Source organism: Tursiops truncatus, chromosome 17 (genome assembly GCF_011762595.2).
Source record: "Tursiops truncatus isolate mTurTru1 chromosome 17, mTurTru1.mat.Y, whole genome shotgun sequence".
NCBI classification, from domain to species: domain Eukaryota; kingdom Metazoa; phylum Chordata; class Mammalia; order Artiodactyla; family Delphinidae; genus Tursiops; species Tursiops truncatus.
The window spans coordinates 23,804,082-23,828,573 of record NC_047050.1 but is presented as its reverse complement, the minus strand read 5'-3'; the positions used below and the strand labels follow the sequence as shown (position 1 = coordinate 23,828,573).

General features: G+C 38.3%; 1 protein-coding gene across 6 annotated transcripts in view; it reads left to right on the top strand.

The window, feature by feature from the left end:
* The window catches only part of ZNF704 (zinc finger protein 704), a 219,946-nt gene that overhangs the window by 45,674 nt on the left and 149,780 nt on the right, over window positions 1-24,492 (top strand). For 4 of the 6 annotated variants that reach the window (XM_073794552.1, XM_073794551.1, XM_019926282.3 and 1 more), the window contains one exon: window positions 16,276-16,341. The exons of the other annotated variants lie outside the window; for them this stretch is intronic. In XM_073794552.1, coding sequence (XP_073650653.1) covers window positions 16,276-16,341 — 66 coding nt within the window. The remainder of the gene's footprint in view (window positions 1-16,275; window positions 16,342-24,492) is intronic. 6 annotated transcript variants of the gene reach the window in all.

Here is a 24,492-nt window from a genome sequence, read left to right as displayed (position 1 = left end):
ATATAAAAAAATAAAAGAAACATGAAATGTATGACTGAGCGTAGCCACTTAAAAGCAAGAATACTCATATCTTTTGGTCAGGTGTTGGAGAGCTGTGGCTGTAGGGCAGATTCAGCCCCTGGCCTGTTTTTGTTTGGCCTGCCAGATAAGAATAGTTTTACATTTTTAAAGGGAAAAGTAAGTGTAGAATATGGGATATAGATCATAGATGGCCTGCAAAGCCTAAAATATTTATGTGTGACTCATTATAGAAAAAGTTTGGTGATCCCAGGTTTATATCATGGTAATCCTTTTAAGACAGATCTAGCTTAGAACTGGGCCAAGAGGGTTTATCTGAAATATTAAAAGGCTTTTATTACATTGTAATTCTATTTAAACCACATCCAGCGCCATTGAACCAAAGGACAACATTATGGCAGAATGACAGTGGAATAGTAGTAGAATATACATGCTAGACCTTTTACTTATTTTCTTGCCTGTCATTTATCTCACCTAGAAAGTAAGTTCCATGTTGGCCGTGATTTTAGTCCATCTTGTTCAGTGGTGTAGCCCTAGTATTAAAACCATGTTGAATTATATATTAAGAGCTCAATAAATATTTGTTGAATGAAGAAAAGAAAGGAGATGCTGTAGCATGAAAGCTTGCTTATTTTTAATATGTGAAATATATTTTGTTACCAAAAAACATCTATAATGAAACGTTATAAGCAGTTGTTTGAGAAGTTCTGCGTTTGTTTGAGTGGTTTCTGATAGCTAACTAGGAAAATAGTATCTTTAGAAAAGGAATAAATGTTCCTTTTCTACTGATTCACTTTTTGTAATTAGAATTTCATTTCTTTTTATATGAAATCAAAAGTATCTTCTCTAGAAAAATACATATTTTTCTATTCTTCTACCAAATTTGTCAAACTTTATAAAATTATAGGCCTCTTTATTTTCCTTAACTTTTAATTGAAACTTTTCATATATTCATTACCTCTGTTTAACTACTTGGAATTATTTGCTTTTCTCATTTATTCATATAAAATACATGCTGAATTCTTTAGGATTAGTTCCTTTAACTGGGGGTTCATTATGAAATGTCTTATCATGCCCTGAACCTGGTAGGCACCTCAGTTCATATCCGTTATTTGGTTGACTCATAGGTAAAATGACATGTAATTTGAAATGTGAAGAGCTATGGTTTTATTTTTTTGCTAAGCCTGTAGGACAAGAATTAGACTTCCCAATATTACATAGTTTAGGGCCAACTTGCAATTCTGTAGAACTTACTCTACATAAAATTTTCATTAGACCATTTTATATGTTGAAAGACCTGGAATTCATAATTTTAACTTGTCATCGATGGTTTTAGGTATATCTTTAGTCTTTAATTTTTACCCACTTGCAGTAGTTTCTGGGGAAAATAATGAAGAGAGGAAGAAGAAAAATGTTTTCTGCCTTTTCTGGCTCTGTTGTGTGGAATATTCTTTCTTCCCTCTCAAATTCACTGAGTGCACTTAAAAGTCAAGCCAGTGTTATTATGGAGTTCTTTAAACAATATTGGGACATTAATTGGAAACCCAGTTAATGTGCAGCAACAATTCCCCAATGACAAGGTATAGCTTAGATGTGTTAATCTATTATGGGAAAGACTAGTTAAAGCTTCATTGTTTGAGATCTCCAGTGATACACTTATTTTCATTGCTGTAGTAAGAGTTTAATTATCACAAATATGCCAACAGTTGGTGAAATAAATTACTCTTTTTTAAAGTGATGATGAAGGAATCAGAAGTTGTGGAGTTCATCTAACTCTCCACTCTTTCTGTTCTATTTTCTTTTACTGTTATCAAGTTATTTTGTAAATGTAAACTTTCCACTGTCATCTAAATAGATCAATATTTTGTTTTAAAGAAACTCCTTTACTTGACATGTAGGAAGATACAGGATTTTTCTTTTTGTTTTTTTTAGAAGAAATCGTTATATCTGTTGGCAGTACGTAAATAATGAGACTTGAGTAAGTCTACGGGTATACGGGAATATTGGTATGAGTAAACCTTTATATCTATATCTTATATAGTATATCATATATAACACACGTGTATTATATATACCCCATATACATATTCTGTATCGCTATATCTAGCCACATGGTTATTGCAACTTATTACTCTTCTAAATCCAGACATTAGGTATTGGCCAGCTCTTAGAAGGGCAGGACAACGATTTTAGGTGAATAGAGTATGACTGGTGCAGAGCTCCTCATTGGTTTAAAATCAGTTCTCTATAATATTTCTCACTTTATATTTTGCTTATTGCCACTGTAGCTAACAGGATTTTTGTTGAACTTCACTTTCTGTGGTTTGTAAGATGAAATATGAAGTTTTTTCTATGGTTTGTGTAATGAAAACAATGGGTATATTTTATATGTTTTTTCATATCCCTAGAAAGTTCTGAGAACCACGCCCCTCTTTAATCACTGTACCTCACTGCAATTAAGCATCACTGATTTCATCTCCATTCAATAGACATTTATTGAGTACCTGCTATGAACTCAGTACTCAGTAAAAAAGTGAATGAGGCAGCATGCTAACCCTCCAGGACCTTACCATCAGAGAGCCAGACACCTAAGTGGTTAATATCAAATAACTTGCTCTCTTCTCATTAGAACTGGGTGAATTTGTATGTAATGGAGAATCTCTTAGTATTAGGAAAGTTGTTAGTGTGACACAACTATTTAAAAGCCTAATTTCCTTTTATTAATATCTTTTTCAAGATGGGGATAAATGGAACAGAGGAGGAACTCTGTATCTGAGATCTGCATTACAAAATCCGTTTCTTTACCCATTTTCTGAGGACGCACTTAAGAGCTGCTAGTTTCAGGAAAACATAAATTTAAGTAAGTTATTAATCCAGATGTGTCAGGCTGGGTCATCTGAGAAGCAAATGCCAAGATAGGATTGAACGTGCAAGTGTTTTATTAGGATAAACACCTGGGGTGGGTGGAGGCAGGGAAGGCAGGAGGTGCGAGTCAGACTAAGGTGCAGGTCTGAGCCCAGTGAGGGAGAGGGCTGAGGGAAGGCTGGATGGAAGTGTCTGAGACTGCCTCGCCAGGCCACCGGGACTCCTGCATTATATTAATTACATGAGTTATATTAATGCAAGAGAGTCCACTTACCCACGGGATGTTGCTTGATTGATTTCAGGAAGAAACAGTGTTTTTTTTCTTTTTTTGTTTCCGGTGGGGGGCAGGCGGGGGGTGGTGCAGAGGGGTGAATGCATTATAAGGTGAGGTCCTCAAAAAAAAAATATCCCTTGAATTATTCCAGGTTCTTCAGGGGAGAAAACTAAATAGGAAGAGCACAAGAGTATGTAAGAGAGCATGCGAATGAGCAGTGTTCGTCTTTGGACCTAAAGATCTATCATTGATGGAAAAAAATTCTTTCCAATTTTAAAGATGATGGAGGAGGAATAAGTTGGTGGGGCGTGAGGTGACCTGTACGAGGCGTGTCAGTGCTAACAGTGGGGAGAGCAGCCTTTAAATGACTGATCCCTCTCTCTGAAGGTTTCATCACTTATTCATTTAGTAATGTCTGGTTATAAAAGATAACAGCTCCCTCCGAAAGAGACTGTGAATTGAAAATGAGGAGTTACTAATTATAAACATGTTATCTTAAGTATTTTTTAATCTTCAGGGAAAATACTAGCTTTAGTGATCTCTATGGCGAGTTAGGAAAATGAGCTTTAAGAGGATAAGGAGAGGAATACAAAGAGACGGGGGTGTGAAGAGTTGAGCCAGAATGAAAATCCAATACTGTAGTTTGGCCCAAGAAGTGAATAGGAGGCCAAGGTCAGTAAAGACAAAGGCCAGTCAGAGATTTCCTGTGGGCAGAGCTCAGTGGTCCATTAGCCAAGACAGTATTTTAGCCTTATTGGAAAAAGATGATGAGCCTGGGCCCAGATAATCAATGAAACATGCCCAGTTTAGTGGTGGAAATTTGGGGAAAAGAAAGAAAGATTTGAAATCCAGAGTAGGGAATTTAAAGATTTTTCCAGGGATGTAGGGCGTAGAACTAGTCGGAAGGAATTGTTCAGTTCTTGGGATGTGTGCCAAGCTATTGCAGTAGCACGAGACTTCTGTGAATTGGCCTGACTGAATACCGTTGGTAACACCAAATTCTTTCAAAGTCCAAGTAATGCTCATTTCAGTGTTTGACCTGTCCTGATGGGTAAACTAGGCATGTTGGTAAAGCCTGTAAGTACCAGAAAATAAAACATAAAGGACTCAGGAGAGCCACTTCTGGAGGAGAAATTTTCTACTCATTTTAACTCTGCCTGGTTATAGGTAAGGATTGAGGTTTCTTTTTATTTTCCCATATGGATATCCAATTGTTACAGTTGTTGGACAGATTAGCCTTTCCCCATTGCATTACCTTGACATCTTTTTCAAAATCAACTGACCATATATGTGCGTGTCTAGCTCTGGACTCTCCTCTGTTCTGTATCTGTGTGTCTATCCTTATGCCAGTACTACAGTCTCTTTTTTTTTAACATCTTTATTGGAGTATAATTGCTTTACAATGGTGTGTTAGTTTCTGCCGTACAACAAAGTGAATCAGCTATAGGCATACATATATCCCCGTATCCCCTCCCTCTTGCGTCTCCCTCCCACCCTCCTTATCCCACCCCTCTAGGTGGTCACAAAGCCCCGAGCTGATATCCCTGTGCTCTGTAGCTGCTTCGCACTAGCTATCTGTTTTACATTTGGTAGTGTATATATGTCAGTGTTACTCTCTCACTTCATCCCAGCTTACCCTTCCCCCTCCCCATGTCCTCAAGCCCATTCTCTGTGTCTTTATTCCTGTCCTGCCCCTAGGTTCATCAGAACCATTTTTTTTTAGATTCCATATATATATGTGTTAGCATATGATATTTGTTTTTCTCTTTCTGACTTACTTCACTCTGTATGACAGACTCTAGGTCCCTCTTGATTGCTGTACTAAGTCTTTTTTTTTTTTTGTAGTAAGTCTTGATAGTAGGTAGTATGAGTATGCCAACCTTGTTCTGCTTTTTTAAACATATCTTTCTAGGTTTGCTGGATTTCCATATAGATTTTAGAATATTCTACCATTTTCTACCCTTCAAAAAAGCCTATTGGAATTTTAATTGTTATTACATTTGAATCTATAGGTCAGTTTAGGGTGAATTGATATCATAAAAACATCAAATCTTCCAATTTATAGATAGAATATGTCTTTACATTCACCCAGTTCTTTTATTCTTCTCAGTAGCATTTGTAGTTTTCAGTGCTTAGATCTTGCATTATTTTGTTAACTTAATTTGTATGTACTTTATGTTTTTAGATACTGTTCTAAATAATATTTAATTTTTTTTTGGTAATCTTTTTTCTTCCAGTTTTATTAAGATATAATTGACATACAGCACTGTATAAGTTAAGATGTACAGCATAATGATTTGACTTACATCATGAAATGATTAGAAATCTAGTGATTAGCACAATAAGTTTAGAGAACATCCATCATCTCATATAGATACATTAAATAAATATAAAATTACCTTTCCTTGGGATGAGAACTCTTAGGGTTTGCTTTCTTAGCTTTCATATATAACATACAACAGTGTTAATTATATTTATCATGTTGTACATTACATCCCTAGCACTTATTTATCTTATACCTGGAAGTTTGTACCTTTTGACTGCCTTCATCTAATTCTCCCTCCCCAACTACCTGCCTCTGGGTAACCACAAATCTGATCTCTTTTTCTATGAGAGAGTTTGTTTTTGAAGTATAATTGACCTACAGCACAATGTTAGTTCTTACTACATGACAGAGTGATTGAATATTTCTGTACATTTCAAAATGATCACTGTGATAAGTCTGGTTATTATCTGTCACCATACTAAGACATTACATAGTTTTTGACTGTATTCCCTACACTGCATATTGAATATCTGTGACTCATTTATTTTGTAACTGGAAGTTTGTACCTCTTATTCTCCCTTACCTATTTCTTTCCTCTTCCCCCCGGCCCTGCTCTGGCAATCACCTGTTTTTTTCTCTGTATCTATAGCTATTTCTGTTTTGTTATATTTGTTCATTTGTTTTGTTTTCTAGATTTTACATATAAGTGAAATCATACAGTATTTTTCTTTCTCTGTGACTTATTTCACTTAGCATGATACCCTCTAGGCCCATCCATGTTGTCACAAATGGCAAGATTCCATTCTTTTTTTATGGCTGTGTAATATTCCTGTGTGTGTGTGTGTGTGTGTGTGTGTGTGTGTGTGTGTGTGTGATATCTTCTTTATCCATCTATCTATTGATGGGCACTTATGTTGCTTCCATATCCTGGCTAGTGTAAACAATGCTGCAATGCACACAGGGTGCATATATCTTTTTGAATTAGTGTTTGTTTTCTCATCAGAAAAATACCCAGGAGTGGAATTACTGGATCTTATGGCAGTTCTATTTTTAATTTTTTGAGGAATTTCCATACTGTTTTCCATAGTGGCTGTAACAGTTTACATTCCCACCAACACTGCACAAGGGTTTCCTTTTCTCCACGTCCTTACCAACACTTGTTATTTCTTGCCTTTTTGATAATAGCCGTTCTGACAGGTATGAAGTGATATCTCATTGTGGTTTTGATTTGCATTTTCCTGATGATCTCTGATGTTGAGCATCCTTTCATATGTATGTTGGCCATCCGTATGTCTTCTTTGGAAAAATGTGTAATCAGTTCCTCTGCCCAATTTTTAATAGGGTTGTTGGGCAACTTTTGATACTGAGTTCAATGAGTTCTTTGTTTATTTTGGATATTAACCCCTTGTTGGATATATCATTTGCAAATATTTTATTGGCATATAATTGTTCATGGTAATCTTTTATGATCTTTTGTACTTCTGTGGTGTCAGTTGTAACTTCTCCTTTTTAATTTCTGATTTTATTGACTTGGGCCCTGTCTCCTTTTTTCTTGATGAATCTGAGTAAAGGTTTATTAATTTTGTTTATCTGTTCAAAGAACCAGCTCTTAGTTTTTTTGTCTCTATTTCATTTATTTCTGCTCTGATCTTTATCATTTCTTTCCTTCTACTAACTGGGTTTTGTTTGTTTTTCTAATTCCTTTAAGTGTAAGGTTAGGTTGTTTCTTTGAGGTTTTCTTGTTCCTGAGGTGGGCTTGTATCACTGTAAACTTCCCTCTTAGAACTGTTTTTGCTGCTTCGCATAGATTTGGGATCATTATGTTTTCATTTTCATTTGCCTCCAGGTATTTTTAAATTTTCTTTGATTTCTTTAGTGATCCGTTGGTTGTTTAGTCGCATATTGTTTAGCCTTCATGTGTTTGTGTTCTTGCGGTTTTTTCCTTGTAGTTGATTTCTAGTCTCATGGCATTGTGGTCAGAAAAGATTCTGGATATGATTTTTATTTTCTTAAGTTTACTCTGTGTGGCCAGGGCCCAGAGGGTGTTGGGGCTGATGCCTTGTCCACTGGTGGGTGAGGCTGGTCCCAGGGCTAGTGCCAGCCCATTAGTAGGTGGAGCCAGGCTGTGGGTCCAGTGTGGAGCCAGGGCCCTGTGAGTCCAGGGGTTGGTATCAGCCTGCCAGTGGGCAGGGCCAGCTGTGGAGATGGCTGGCTGTGGGACCCTGGGGGATTCTAGGCCTAGTTTCAGGTCTTGGGCCCTCTGGTGGACAGGGCTGGGTCCTGGGGCAGCTGTGGGTTCGGGGGTCTTAAAGAAGCCCGCCTGCTTGTGGGTGGGGCTCTGTCCCTGCCCAGCTAGCTACTTGGCCTGAGGTGTCCCAGTACTGATGCCTGCAGGCTGGTGGGTGAGGCAAGCAAGATCCTGGTGCTCACATGCTCGAGGGAGGATTCCAAAGTGACACTTGCCAGCCCCAATGTCCTTTTGGTAGAATGAGCTCTCAGAATGGTTGCTACCAGTGTCTGTGTCCCCACGCTGAGCTCTAGATGCCTCCTGCCTCTCAGGGAGTCTCTCCAAGATCAGCAGGTAGGTCTGACTCAGGCTTCTTTCAAACTACTGCTTCTGCTCCGGGTCCAAGAACGTGTGAGATTTTGTGTGCGCCCTTTAAGAGTGGAGTCTCTATTTCTCCAGCCCTCTGGCTCTCCTGAAAGTAAGCCCTGCTGGCCTTCAAAGCCAAATGTTCTGGGAGCTCGTCTTGCTGGTACCGGAAACCCAGGGTGGGGAGCCCGGTGTGAGGCCTGGACCCCTTCCGCCTTGGGGAGAACCTCTGCAGTTGTAATTATCCTATCATGTGTGGGTTGCCTACCCGGGGTTATGGCCTCTTGACTGTACCACATCTTTGCCCTGCTTACCCATCTCACTGTGGTTCCTTCTTTATATCTTTAGTTGTAGCAGATCTTTTCCTCTTTTCTTCTGGTCATTCGCATCAATAGTTGCTCTGTAAATAGTTGTCATTTCGGTGTGCCCGTGGCAAGAGGTGAACTCAGGGTCTTCCTGCTCTGCCGTCTTGGCCACTCCCCCACCAAATGATATTATTATTATTATTTTTTTTTTTTTTTGCGGTACGCGGCCTCTCCCGCCGCAGAGCACAGGCCCCGGATGCACAGGCTCAGCGGCCAAGGCCCACGGGCCTAGCCGCCCCGCGGCATGCGGGACTCTCCCGGACCGGGGCACAAACCTGCGTCCCCTGCATCGGCAGGCGGACCCGCAACCACTGCGCCACCAGGGAAGCCTGATGATATTATTTTAAATGTCAACTTCAAGTTATTCATTGCTGATACAGAGAAATACAATTTATATTTTGACCAACTATACGGAAAACTTACTAAACTCAGGCATTAGGTTTTTTAGTTTTTTTGGTAGATTTGTTTTTAGGAGGGTCTACGTAAATGATCATGCTGCCTGCAAATAAAGACAACTCATTACTCTTCCTCTCCCATATGTATACCTTTCATTTATGTTTTGTCTTTTTGCACTGGCTTGCACCTCCAACGTAAGACTGAATATAAGTGGCAAAAATGGGTATCCTTATCTTGTTCTTCAAGGGGAAAGCACTCAGTATATTTCACTGTTAAGAATGATGATAGCTGCAGGATTGTTTTCTTTCTTTATGAGAGCATGGAAGTACTCTTCCATTTCTAATTAGCTGATGAGAGTTTTTATCATCAATAAATATTGAATATTGTAAAAAAAATGCATCTATCTACGTGAGCATACTTAACAATTATTTTAATGTGTCGAGTTACATTGATTGGTCTTCGACCGTCGAGTCAGCTTTGGATTCCGGAGCTAAAACCCCCTTAAATATCAAAGGATCAATTTTTGCTAAAATTCTATTAAGGATTCATTCATTTCCATCCACTGACCTATCATTTTATTTACTTGGATATTGTTGTGTGGTTTTGATATCAGTTTAATGATGGCCTCATAAAATGGGTTAGGAAGTGTTCCCTCCTCCTTGTTTTCTGAATTTGTTTTAGGACTGGTATTACTTCTTCCTTAAAGGGTAGGTCTACTGATGAAGCCATCTGGACCTGGAGTTTTCTTTATGGGAGTGTTTTTCATTACAGATTCAATTTTTAAGATTGATATACAGTTGACCCTTGCACAGCACAGGTTTGAACTGTGCGGGTCCACTTATACACAGATCTTTTCAATAGTAAATACTATAATACTACATGGTCCACAGTTGGTTAGATCTGTAGATGTGGAGGAACCGTGAAAACGGAAGGCCGACTATATTATACGCAGGTTAACCCCCTCGTTGTTCAAGGGTCGACTGTAGTGCTATTCAGCTTTCATGTTTCTTTTTGAATCAGTTTTGGTAATTTGTGTCTTTCAAGGAATTTATCCATTACATATAAATTGTCAAATTTGTTAGCATGGAGTTGTTCATAATATTGCCTTTTTAAAAAAGATGGAGAATCTACAGTAATGTTCCCTCTCCCATTTCTGATATTGGTCAGTGTGTCATCTTTTTTTTTTTAACCAGTCTAACTAGCAGTTTATCAGTGTTATGGCTGTTGTCAAGGAGCCAGCTTTCACATATATTGATTTTCTCTATTGTTTGTCCATTTTCTATTTCATTGATTTCTTCTTTTATTATTTCCTTCCTTCTGCTTATTTTGAGTGTAAATTCCTCCTCTTTTTCTAGTTTCTTAAGGTAGAATTTTAGACTGTTAATTGTAGACTTTTCTTCTTTTATGTTATAAGGATTTAATGATATAACTCCTAAGCACTTCTTTATATGCACCTCCCAATTTTTGTTAGGTTGATATTTTAATATTAGATTTTTTAATATTAGATTTTTAATATTTTTTATTAGATTATTAATATTTTTTAATATTTAATCTTTTTATATTAGATTGTTAGATTTCATATTTTTTATTATTAGATTATTTAATATTTTAATATTTTTAATATTAGATTATTATAATTAGATTTTATTTTAAAAAGTAAGAGATACAAAACATTTTTCATCTTATTATTTATAATTGAGAAAATAATCCAGAGAATAGAAATATAGAGTATATTCTTGAAATAGGATATTTTACTCACTGTATTCATTATAGTTACTGATATGTTTAGAATTTTTCACCATCTTAATTTTTTTTTTCCCCCCGATACGCGGGCCTCTCACTGTTGTGGCCTCTCCCGTTGCGGAGCACAGGCTCCGGACGCACAGGCTCAGCGGCCATGGCTCACGGGCCCAGCCGCTCTGCGGCATGTGGGATCTTCCCAGACCGAGGCACGAACCCGTGTCCCCTGCATCGGCAGGTGGACTCTCAACCAGTGTGCCACCAGGGAAGTCCTTTATTTCTTTTTTTTTTTTTTTTTTGCGGTACGCGGACCTCTCACTGTTGTGGCCTCTCCCGTTGCAGAGCACAGGCTCCGGACGCACAGGCTCAGCAGCCATGGCTCACGGGCCTAGCCGCTCCGCGGCATGTGGGATCTTCCCAGACCGGGGCACGAACCCGTGTCCCCTGCATCGGCAGGTGGACTCTCAACCACTGCGCCACCAGGGAAGCCCTCTTTTTTTCTTTTTTAAACCATGCTTTACTATGTTTTCTTTTTCCTACCTTTTGTTTTATTGATCTAGCTTGATTAGAAAGTTACATATTCTGTTTCTTTTTTCTTTTTTTTAAGATTTGTTCCTCAATACCTTATTTTTTAAAAGACTTTATTTTTCAGAGCAGTTCTAGGTTCACAACAAAATTGAGACGCAGTTACAGAGATTTCCCATATACCCTCTGTCCCCACACACGCAGAGCACCCCTCCTGTTATCAACATCTGTCATCGTTTTTGTCCTCAAGTTTACTTCCCTAAATGTTAGTGTTGTATATTAAATGGGTTTGGACAAATATATAAGGACATGTATCCCTCATTATAGTACCATCCAGGGTATTTTCACTGCCCTAAAAAATTCTCTGTGCCCTGCTTATTGATCCCTTCCCCTACCCTGAACTCCTGGAAACCACTAATCTTTTTACTGTCTCCATAGTTTTGCCTTTTTCAGAATGTCTATAGTTGGAATAATATAATATGCAGCTTTTTCAGATTGGCTTCTTTCACTGAGTAATGTGCATTTTTTAAATTTATTCAACATCTTTATTAATTAAGTGGATTTTATGTGCCAGCTACTGGAATACAAGGTAAAATAAATAGACATATTTCCTGCCCTGGTAGAATTGAGGAGAGAGAGAGATTCTAAACAACACAAATATAAACACATAATTATACATTATAATAATTTTAATAGATGGAATGTACAGGGTGTTATGAGGTCCATAAGTAGGAAGACTTATTTTAGAATGAGGCATAAGGAAAGGCCTCTTTAATGCAAGTACACTTTAACTGAGACCTAAAGAATGAGGAGGTGTTAGACAGACTGACTAGAGAGGAAGGTATTCCAGGTAGGGGAGAGTATGCCTGCAAGCCTCAAGGTAAGAAAGAAGGCCAGTGTGGCTGAAGCACAGAGAATGGGGGAGAGCGGCAAGAGATGAGGTTGGAGAGGCACCCAGGAGGCAAGTCATATTGAGCTATATTGATTGTGTTAAAGATTTTTAAAGTATATATTTAGATCAATTAGAAGAATTTTATGGAGAAGAATGATTAATGTTCCTTTTGTATTTAGGACTGATCACATTAACTGTTACATGTACATTGGGTTTGAGAAGGACAAGGTGGGTGCAGGGAGACTAGTCGGGAAGCTGCTCCTTTAGTGCAGAACAGATGTCATGGGAGTCTGGACTGCATAGAGTGGTGACAGCTGAGATGAAGACAAGTGGACAGACTTGAGATGCATTTTTGAAGTAGACGTGAGGCTTCTTGGTTGTAAGCAACAGAAAATGACTAGCTGATTTAACAAAGGATGGAGTTTTCTGAAAGACTTACAGAGTTTCTAGGGAGGCGGTTAGAAAGTGGGCAGGAGGGTGGGGAGCTAGAAACACAGTTATGTTCATTCATTCTACCAGGGCCTGCAACTGAGCTTTTTGGCTTCTAAAGCAAGAGATGTATGTGTTTGGAAATTCTCCGGGCACTGGAAATAAATTCAGGCATTGGAGCACAAATTTAACAAACGACAGACCTAAGACTGGGAGGTTTCTGACCCCAAGTGAATTTTTGTTTCTTATTACCATCATTAGTGTTTATCAGAGAACATTAATTTATTGTCAGTTGCAAATGTGATGCCTTAAAATACATTGATAATTCTAATATCACTTGCTGTCCAGACTCTAAAAAACAATAAAAACTCAACTGTTAGGAAAACATTATTAGATAACCTGGATCATTAGAGCATGGCATTTGTTATCCTCTTTTTGCCAGACATTGTTTTTTTGGAAGTACTGATGCTTAAACGGGTTGGATTTCACCCAAACAGCAATTACAATTTGATTACGCAAAGTAGAAACTGTCTTCTAATTATAACTCTAAAGCTAAAGAAATCTATTAGCAAACCAGTTGTAACAAGGGAAAAAGAAAAGTTTGGCCAAAAATATTCCTAACAACAATTTATTAGAATACTCCAGATTGTTAGTTTGCTGTTGGAAAAAAATTGAACCATACGGCACTGTTTGTTTTGCAGGGTTTTAAAATACAGTGATGTCATATATATCACTTGCTGGGTAAAATGAAGTCATCTTCTCCTTATAGAATGCCTCTTTGGGAACTGTATCGTTTAGAAAGAACTTGAGAAACTCATTAACCTTTGAGTTCAAAGTTAGGAAATGACCCGAGCTTCAAGCAATATCTCATGTTGACAATGGAAAATTGTGAACTTATTTGGGCTACCATTTTCAGTGGTGTTCTCTACATTTTCTCCTTTGTCTTTTATGTACTATATATTACTTATAGAAAAGTCTTTTATGTCAGACTTGGAATTAAGTGAGAGATAAGGCAAAATTGGTATCATTATTTCTGAATCTCCAGAAGCATAGCAGTTTCTGGAGCAAATGTTTAATGTTTAAATGTATTAAAAACTTTTTAGGTCACAAACTCTGTAACCAATATGAAACTACTGAAAAGACGGAAAAGTTTAAAAGGTCTCTAAGCTTATCTCATTGAACATTTTCTTTTTAAAAAAATATATTGGGGGCTTCCCTGGCGGCGCAGTGGTTGGGAGTCCGCCTGCTGATGCAGGGGACACGGGTTCGTGCCCCGGTCCGGGAGGATCCCACATGCCGCAGAGCGGCTGGGCCCGTGGGCCATGGCCGCTGGGCCTGCAGGTCCAGGGCCTGTGCTCCGCAACAGGAGAGGCCACAGCAGTGAGAGGCCCGCATACCACAAAACAAAACAAAATTGGGAGGGCAATATAAATGTACCTACCCGTGTTGGAGAAAGACTAATACTATGTAATTGTTAAGAACCAAAGCAATCTCCTCAAAGTAGCTATGAAGACCATCTTTTCCGGGAAACTTTTTTTTTTATTTTATTTTTTATTTATTTATTTTTTGGCTGTGTTGTGTCTTCGTTGCTGCATGCGGGCTTTCTCTAGTTGCAGTGAGCAGGGGCTTCTCTTCGTTGCGGTGCATGGGCTTCTCATTGCGGTGGCTTCTCTTGTTGCGGAGCACAGGCTCTAGGTACGCGGGCTTCAGTAGTTGTGGCTCGCAGGCTGTAGAGCGCAGTCTCAGTAGTTGTGATGCACAGGCTTAGTTGTTCCGCGGCATGTGGGATCTTCTCAGACCAGGGCTCGAACCTGTGTCCCCTGCATTGGCAGGTGGATTCTTAACCACTGTGCAATGAGGGAAGTCCCCTCCAGGAAACCTTTATCCACTTCCATCCCTTCCCATCCTTTTAGTAATTCAGGTCAGCAAGTAACTGTTGTTCCTGTTTTCTTGCTTCAGTCTGTCTGTTTGTTACACAGCAGCCAAAATGATCTTCCCAAAGCACAAGTATAATCATGTGGATAGAGGGACGGAAACAGGAAATTGCTAGGAACCGACATAATTGACATTATGACTTAATGAAACACATTGTGCCATCAGAACACAATCAAGTCACCTCTTGCTGGGGATTTGATTCTAAAGTCAACAAATAAATCAAGATTCAGTAGAAACAAAATTATTATTTACAACGTCTTTGATCACCTGTGAGTCCAGAACCCACTATGAAAGACTTGAGATTGGAAACCAATTGAAAAAAAGACAATTATTCTCCCCCTTCCTACTCAGAATTTCATTGAACGGAATGGTGGAATTTATGCCTTTTTTTTTTTTTTAGTAAAAGAATGGATTCATTTATTAGCATCTGTAAAAGAGACGTACAACTTGAATAAAAGAAGGATGAAACCATGTAACATGATGTTCCGAAGTATTTGAGGCTTGCTAATTTCTTTTCTACTTCTAGAGGCAAGAACCATGAAGTTCTAGATTAGAAATGGTCTCTCTTCTAATGTTCTGTCCATTGTAAGTCTGAGCTAAGAATGAGAAGACATGGTAGGATGCTGATGAAGTTGATCGTTTTTATGCTGTCTCTTCAACTTACTATCATATGAACTTCTAGTTCTTGGCAGAATCTGGGGCAGCCTTGAGCCATAGGTCTCTGGGGATGAGGTTCAGTCTAAGATTTCCCTCGGATTGTTTCACTCCTCTAATATCTCCTCAATTTAAATCTTGTATACCCTGTTACAGCCCCTGAACTAAACATCTTAGTGAAGTTCTAGCAAATAATACTCATAACCCTCGCTCTGAAAACAGTCCAGGACTGAATAAGATCTCAGATGAAGACACGATCTTAGCTCTGCCACCCACACCCCACCTCTGCTTATGGAGACAGTTATACGGGGGGCCCGGGGAAAGCACCAGGGAGGAGAGGCGGCATACCATCAGTGCTGACCAAGAGTTCACAACAGGAAGTGGACGATCAGAGCACCTTTAGTTTACCTGTGTTTTCAAACAATTAATAACGTAACGTAAGGAAGAAGTGAATTAGGGGGAAAACTTGTAAATATCCGTGAGACTGACAAGGCCCATGTTCTCCAAAGGATGTTTGGGGCCATAAAGCTGAGAATAATTATTAAAGCTTTTTAAAAAATATATAGGTATCTGGTGTTGAGGTAGGGGAAATTTTCCCCTTGACCTCTCTTGAGTTTTTGTGACTGAACTAATATTAAAATTTACACAAGACAAATTAGCAAGAGAAAAGGAAATAATTTTTAATTCATGTGCACAGAGGTCTCATAGAAATGGGACCTAAGAAGTGGTCAAAGCAGGGAGCTTTTATACTTTTTAGACAAAGAAACGATACATTTGAGAGGAATTGATAGGACAAAGAAGCTTAGGTTTGGGGTGCTGGATTCGTGAAGAATCTAAACAGAGTTTGGGCCTGAGGTGGTAAATAAAATAAGTAACAAGGTTTGTTTATATAGGCTTCTAAGCCCGGAATTCCCTCTCTCTGGCAAAAAGGGTGTCCTTCTACCTCCAGATGCAAGGAGTATACCTCTCATGTGCAAGATTTATTTCCTACTTTCAGGAAGACAGAAATATACATGGAAAAGAATATGAAAAAATATGAATAAGGATATATCCTTTTTCATATTTTTTTCCATTATGGTTTATCACAGGATATTGAATATAGTTCCCTGTGCTCTACAGTAGGACCTTGTTGTTTATCCATTCTATATATAATAGTTTGCATCTGCTAACCCCAAACTCCCAATCCTTCCATCGCTGATTCTTAAGTAACTGTAATTCAAAATAATCAATATGCCATTGTGGCATATTTAGGGGCAGCCCCCCGAAGCCCTAACACTGGTATGAACCTCCTTAACAGTGTCCCTTTTCTTAAAATCATTTCAGAGAGATGGGAAATGACCAGATTCTCAGGGAACAGCCTTGGCATTTGGCTTTGTGTAAAGAAGTCTGGTGAGTGGAGAAGAGATTTTTCCTGCAACCATAGGCCAGGAAAAGTCCCTACAGGAAGCTCCTTGGTGTTGTTCCTGGACGCCTCCCTACCTTTAAGGAAAGACAGGAGGTCTGTTATGAGTTATAGCCTTGAGACCACAGTCTTACAGAACATTCATTAACAACATCTTGTCTCACAATGTTTTACACACAGCTATGCATCAGGCTAGAGAGCAAGTTACTTACTCCTTTATTTGGTCTGAGGCCAAGTGACCCGGAGTTAAGAATTGAGAGAGACTGAACATGGATAGAAAGTCGAATCCCTGTTGTTTTTTTAAAGTTCTCTCTTCTCTCCTTCCAAATGCTTATAGTTGAATTTCTGTAATTTAAATGAACATATGCTACAACTCTACTCTCATAATATTCTACAAAATTATTAAGGAAGTTGGGGGGGATGGGAGGGAGATTCAAGAGGGAGGGGATATATGTATACATATAACTGATTCAATTCGTTGTACAGCAGAAACTAACACAACATTGTAAAGCAATTATACTCCAATTTTAAAAAAAATGATTAAAAAATTATGAAGGAAGTTAATAAGGTGAGTCAGAGAACCAGCAGTTCTAAACCAGCAGTTCTCTTTCCCGTACTGACACCTATAGCGTTGACTGACATTATCTTTATTTTCTTAGTGATAACTTAGGAAAGCTTGTGTTTTGTGACATAAATTTGGCTCAGTTAGTTTATGTGTGTGTGTTTGAGAGAAAACTTTACACACTTGTTTGTGTTGACTTTATTTTTTTTATTGGAGTATAATTGCTTTACAATGTTGTGTTAGTTTCTACTGTACAATTAAGTGAATCAGCTATATGTGTACATATATCCCCTCCCTCTTGGATGTCCCTCCCCCCTCCATCCCACCCATCTAGGTCATCATCACAGAGCACCAAGCTCCCTGTACTATACAGTAGGTTCCCACTAGCTATCTATTTTACACATGGTAGTGTATTTATGTCCAATTCATCCCACCCTCCTCTTCCCCCCACTGTGTCCACACGTCCATTCTCTATGTCTACGTCTCTATTCCTATCCTGCAAACAGTTTCATCTGTACCATTTTTCTAGATTCCACATATATGCGTTAATATACGATATTTGTTTTTCTCTTTCTGGCTTACTTCACTCTGTGTGACAGACTCTAGGTCCATCCACATCTCTAGAAATGACCCAATTTCATTCCTTTTATGGTTGAGTAATATTCCATTGTATATATGTGCCACATCTTCTTTATCCATTCATCTGTTGTTGGACATTTAGGTTGTTTTCATGACCTGGCTATTGTAAATAGTGCTGCAGTGAACACTGGGGTGCATGTGTCTTTTTCAGTTATGGTTTTCTCTGGGTATATGACCAGTAGTGGTATTGCTGGGTCATATGGTAATTCTATTTTAGTTTTTTAAGGAACCTCCATACTGTTCTCCATAGTGGCTGTATCATTTATATTCCCACCAACAGTGCAAGAGGGTTCCCTTTTCTCCACACCCTCTCCAGCATTTATTGTTTGTAGGTTTTTTGATGATGGCCATTCTGACTGGTGCAAGGTGATACTTCATTGTAGTTTTGATTTGCATTTCTCTAATAATTAGTGATGTTGAGCATCTTTTCATGTGCCTCTTGGCCACCTGTATGTCTTCTTTGGTGAAATGTCTATTTAGGTCTTCTGCCCATGTTTTAAATGGGTTGTTTGTTTTTTTGATATTGAGCTCCATGAGCTGTTTGTATAGTTTGGAGATTAATCCTTTGTCCGTTGCTTCATTTGCAAATATTTTCTCCCATTCTGAGGGTTGTCTTTTTGTCTTGTTCATGGTTTCCTTTGCTGTGCAAAAGCTTTTAAGTTTCATTAGGTCCCATTTGTTTATTTTTATTTTCATTACTCTAGGAGGTGAGTCAAAAAAGATCTTGCCGTGGTTTATGTCAAAGAGTGTCTTTCCTATGTTTTCCTCTAAGAGTTTTATAGTATCCAGTCCTACATTTAGGTCTTTAATCCATTTTGAGTTTATTTTTGTGTATGGTGTTAGGGAGTGTTCTAATTTCATTCTTTTACGTGTAGCTGTCCAGTTTTCCCCACACCACTTACTGAAGAGGCTGTCCTTTCTCCATTGTATGTTCTTGCCTCGACATTTAAAATTCACCTATTTCCAATCATTTTGTTTTATATCCCTTTATTATAAGCACACATTAGTACCAAACTAGAATGTACCACCTGTTTATAATTGCATTTTGAATTTTGGTTATTAATATGGATTTTTAAAATAATAATTTATGTCACTTTGCTATTAATAAAGGATATGCTCTCTGCTTCAATTGGGTAGTATTGAATAAAATACTGAAAGTGTAACCCAGAGTATATTATGCTTACTGAAATAAGTCAGACAGAGAAGACAAATACTGTATGATATCATTTATATGTGGCATCCAAAAAATAATACAAATGAATCTATATGCAAACCAGAAACAGACTCACAGACATAGAAAACAAATCTATGGTTACCAAAGGGGAGAGGGGAGGGGGATAAATTAGGGGTGTAGGATTAACAGATACAAACTACTATACATAAAATGGATATAAAACAAGGATTTACTCTATAGCACAGGGAATCATACCCTATATCTTATAATAATCTATCATGGAGTATACTCCTAAAAGAACAAAAACAAAAAACAAACAGAATCACTATGCTGAACATATGAAACTAATCCTGTATTGTATATCAACTATACTTCGGTTTTTAAAAAGTGTGACATTCAGGCATTTGCAGGCATCACTTTCAGAGAGTCTTTGGATAGTTAATAAATGCTCTTCCGTCTAAATCATTTATGGCAGCAAAATGGAGAAAATTTAACCCCCGAAACTTCAGGTGGACCAGTAGCTCTGTTGTGCCACAGTGGACCGCTGACTTTGTTGCACAGGTTGGGTATATGGGGATATTCCAGAATGCTTAGGAGTGCCATTATTCTGCCTTCCCGACGCCACTGGTTGCCTCTGAAGAATTGGTTTATGTTTAGATTTTACACATCTTTTTTTCTCTCTACTTCTGTTCAAAATTTAAACAGGTAGTAGAAATAATTGGATTTCCACTACCTTCCACTCCCCACCTCCTCCTGCCAGTATAAATTCTATATTCTGCTTTTATCACAGTAAGGCAAATAATAAACAAGATGTTTGTCATTCACTTATTTCAAAAGAATCACGTTTGAGCAGCGTTTTACAATACAAATTTAATGAGCTATATATGTAATTTTAAAATTTCCAATAGCTGCTTTAAAAACAGGGTAAAGGGCTTCCCTGGTGGTGCAGTAGTTGAGAATCTGCCTGCCAATTCAGGGGACACGGGTTCGAGCCCCGGTCTGGGAAGATCCCACATGCCGCGGAGCAACTGGGCCCGTGAGCCATAGCCGCTGAGCCTGCGCGTCCGGAGCCTGTGCTCCGCAACAAGAGAGGCCGCGATAGTGAGAGGCCCGTGCTCTGTGATGAAGAGTGTCCCCCGCTTGCCACAACTAGAGAAAGCCCTCACACAGAAACGAAGACCCAACACAGCCATAAATAAATAAATAAATTAATTAATTAAAATAACAGGGTAAAGAAACAGGTGAAAATAATTTTAATACTGTATATTATTTAACTCAACATATCCCAAATATCATTATTTCAGTTAATCAGTATAAGGTAGCCAGAATGGTTAGTGACGACTGTTGAATGGTGCAGGTTCAGAGTAAAGCATCGGTTAATTATACATTTCAGTCCAGCTTATCATTTATCCCTAAGACGATGCTTTCTCTTTTTTTCTGCTCTGACGACACACGTGAAGAAAATGCCTCACTCACACTGATAGGGTGGAATAGTAGCTTTCTAAGGCAGTGTTTCTTAAGGGTTAGGGAGGGAGGAAGGAGTATCCCATGTAAGGAGAGAGACATTTCAGCATCTGTGGGTCAGGAAAAAATCTACAGCACAATTCCAGGATGTGTCCTAAAAGGAAAGTCAGTCCCACTTGTGAATAACTGACGTTTTTGTACAATTATAATTACTATGAAGATGTTTAAATTTCATCTAAGTAAAAGAAAGGTTAAAGTGATATAGCCACAGTTCTCGTTTTTAAAAAATATGAAAGCAGCTTCATTTCCAGAATTTGAAAGGGCTTCTTTACTTGTTACCAGATACTCTGACATTCCTTACGGTAGCAACTGTTACCAGTTTTAACAGGCCAAGTCAAGGACTTTAGGCTTGGACGTGGGTTGTCACACTTAATGCATTTCTTATGTTTTTTTATATAGTAACAAAACAGTTAATGAATACATGCTACTTGTAAGTAGGAAATGCAACAGATAAAACATTTTTTAGAAAGACTCCTAGGAACAATGGGTTTACTTTGTTTCTAGCTTAAACTGTTATTGATTCTTCTTTTAAATATTAACCTATGTTCTTCCCCACTCCACACCCCAGCCTAAATAGAGTTTAGAGTAGAGGGTGGGGAAGTGTTAAGGGATAAGGCTGGAGAGTTAGGCTTAACTTGGAATACTTTCAGAATTTGATTTTTATCTGTTAGGTTATGGAGAGCTATTCAAGTGATAACTTAGACTGACATTTCAGAAAAGTCTTCTGGTATCTGTGGAGATGAGGAGGTAGGGAGGATGTGTATATCAGTTTTGACACCAAAGGCAGAAAGAAGAAGAGGCAGATGTAGAAATCTGAGAGAGATCATTGTGAAACCTTTAACTAGTACAGAAGCATCACAGAAGAGGGCTGTGTTCAAGAGAGTGTGAAGTGCAGATTCTACAGAACTTGGGGGAATAAAGCAGATGGGAAGCTCAGTAAGTACTCGGGATGGTTCCAGAATTTCTGGCATGGGCATCTGGATGGATAAAGTGGTTGGTAATGCTGTTAAAAAAAAGAAGTAATTCAGAAGTAATACAAAAGAAAATAGATTGGGTGGAGGGAAGGGGTTTGTTTTTAGACATGCTAAATCCAAGTTGCCTTTAGAAATAAAACTGTAGTAACAAAGACTTGCACGCTTTAAGCAAAAGTCATATGCATAATAAATGTGTTTATGAATAATGGTATATAGACCAACTTAAATAGTCAAAACATAATCATAACGTAAACACATTACTAAAAGTGCTTGCTAGTTTAAGAAATTTTGTTTTAAAATAAATACTACCTCCCTACATTTTGATTTATATATGTGGCTTTTCTTGAGGCGAGCTTTAATTGTACAGCTTAATCCCTAAATGATGAAAAGATTTTTTATTAATTTATTTATTTATTTTTGGCTGCATTGGGTCTTTGTTGCTGCACGCAGGCTTCTACTCTTTGTTGCAGTGCACAGGCTTCTCATTGTGGTGGCTTCTCTTGTTGTGGAGCATGGGTTCTAAGTATGCGGACTTCAGTAGTTGTGGCATGCGGGCTCAGTAGTTGTGGCCCATGGGCTTAGTTGCTCCGCGGCATGTGGAATCTTCCCAGACCAGGGCTCAAACCCGTGTTGCCTGCATTGGCAGGCGGATTCTTAACCACTGCGCCATGAGGAAAGTCCTGATGAAAAGATTTTTTTTTTTTTTTTTTTTTGCAGTACACGGGCCTCTCACTGTTGTGGCCTCTCCCATTGCAGAGCACAGGCTCCGGACGCTCAGGCTCAGCGGCCATGGCTCATGGGCCTAGCCGCTCCACAGCATGTGGGATCTTCCTGGACCGGGGCACGAACCTGTGTCCCCTGCAGTGGCAGGTGGACTCTCAACCACTGCGCCACCAGGGAAGCCCCTGATGAAAAGATTTTGATGGCTCTCCCCCACTCAGGATTTGTTTTGACTTGATTTGGCAAACGTTCACTTCTTCAGTGGAGCGCATGAACTCCCCTTTCCTAAATGAACCCTCAAGTTCAGTCACATGATAGATTTGCCTAATTTCACTGCCCCTTGGTAAGAAGAATATCTCATAAGGTCATCTGCTATTTTCTATATCCAATTTGCGACCACATACTAAAAATTAAATAAAATGTGTCTTTCATCTTCAGAAAGTGAGATTTCATCAAATCACATTAGAAACTTTCATTTTTGTTCCCTGGGATTGATTACATCAGGATAACTCTCATCTTTAATGTTACTTGGACGTGACCAGACTGTTCCAAGTTCTGCGAAAGCCACTGAATAAAACACAACACTGAATCTTAGACACTGGTAATTGTGAGCTGTTTTTGGAAAAACTGTATTCTCTAACCACAGTTGGTAAATACATTAACCATGTGGTTTTCAAAAATATCACCTCAGTTCTTTGCACATGCAATGTAATTTCACAAATACTAAGCAGGTAGCGTTAATGATCATACAGAACTATCACTGGCAAAAGTGCCAGACAGCTGCACCACATTTATAAGGAGGGCTGGGGGCATGGGGAGCATGGCATTTAGCCTGTATTGTGCCTCGTAACCTTCATAGAAAGCATTACCCCCATTGAAAGCTATATTTAAGAGTTGTGTTCCTCACATGTTTAATTTTCAGGGCTAATAAGCTTCCCTTTTGATTCGTTCCTAACAACTAAACTGTGCCATCATATTTTCCACATATCTGCAGATAATGACACAGAGTGAAAATTAACATTTGCATTTGTAGAGGAACTGCTACAAACCTAAGAAGAAATGAATTTTTGTGATTTGCCACCAGTATTTTATCTCAAATCCATCTTCACATTCAATTAATAACTCTCCCTGTCTCTGTAGGCCATTTAAACAAAATAAAGTAGAATTCTCAAAAAAAAAAAAAAATCTGCCGTAACTTTCAGATCACTTTGGGAAGAGTATAATTTTAAGGAATAAGAGAGTTCTTGAAGAGCATACCTCAACATAGTAAAGGCCACATATGACAAACCTACAGCCAACATCATACTCAGTGGTGAAAAGATGAAAGCATTTCCTCTAAGATCAGAAGCAAGAGAAGAGTGTCCACTCTCGCCACTTTTATTCAACATTGTATTGGAAGTTCTAGCCACAGCAATCAGAGAAGAAAAAGAAATAAAATAAATTCAAATTGGAAAGGAAGAAGTAAAACTGTCACTGTTTGCAGGTGACATGATACTATATATAGAAAAACTTAACACCACCAAAAAAACTATTAGAACTAATAAATGAATTCAATAAAGTTGAAGAAATATGTTGTGCTTCTGTACACTAACTAATGAGTTATCAAAGAGAGAAATGAAAAAAAAAATCCCATTTACAATTGCATCAAAGAGAATAAAATACCTAGGAATAAATCTAACCAAAGAGGTGAAAGATTTGTACTCGGAAAACTAAAAGACATTGATGAAACAAATTGAAGACGACAAAAACATTGGAAAGATATACCTTGCTCATGAATTGCAAGAATTAATATTGTTAAAATGGCCATACTCCCCAAGGCAAGCTACAGATTCAGTGCAATCCCTATGAAAATACTAATGGCATTTTCCACAGAATTAGAACAAATAATTCTAAAATTTGCATGGAAACACAAAAGACCCTGAATACCCAAGGTGATCTTGAGAAAAAAAAAAGCTGGTCGTATCATGAGCCCTGATATCAAAATATACTACAAAGCTACACCAATCAAAACGTATGGTAACATGGTCAAAAGGCACATGACAAGATGCTCAACATTGCTAATTATCAGAGAAATGCAAATCAAAACTACAAGAGGTATTATCTCACACCAAATCAGAATGGCCATCATCAAAAAGTCTACAAATAATAAATGCTGGAGAGAGTGTGAGGAAAAGGGAACCCTCCTACACTGTTGTTGGAAATGTAAATTGGTACAACCACTATGGAGAACAGTATGGAGGTTCCTCAAAAAACTAAAAATAGAGCTACCGTATGATCCTGCAGTCCCACTCCTGGGCATGTTCTCAGAGGAAACCATAATTCGAAAAGATACATGAGTTCCAATGTTCATACCAGCACTATTTATACAATAGCCAAGACAAGGAAACAACTTAAATGTCCATTGACAGACGAATGGATAAAGAAGATGTGGTGTATGTATACAATGGAATGCCATGCAGCCTTAAAAAAAAGAATGAAATAATGCCATTTGCAGCTACATGGTTGGACCTAGAGATTATCATACAACTAAGTCAGAGAAAGGCAA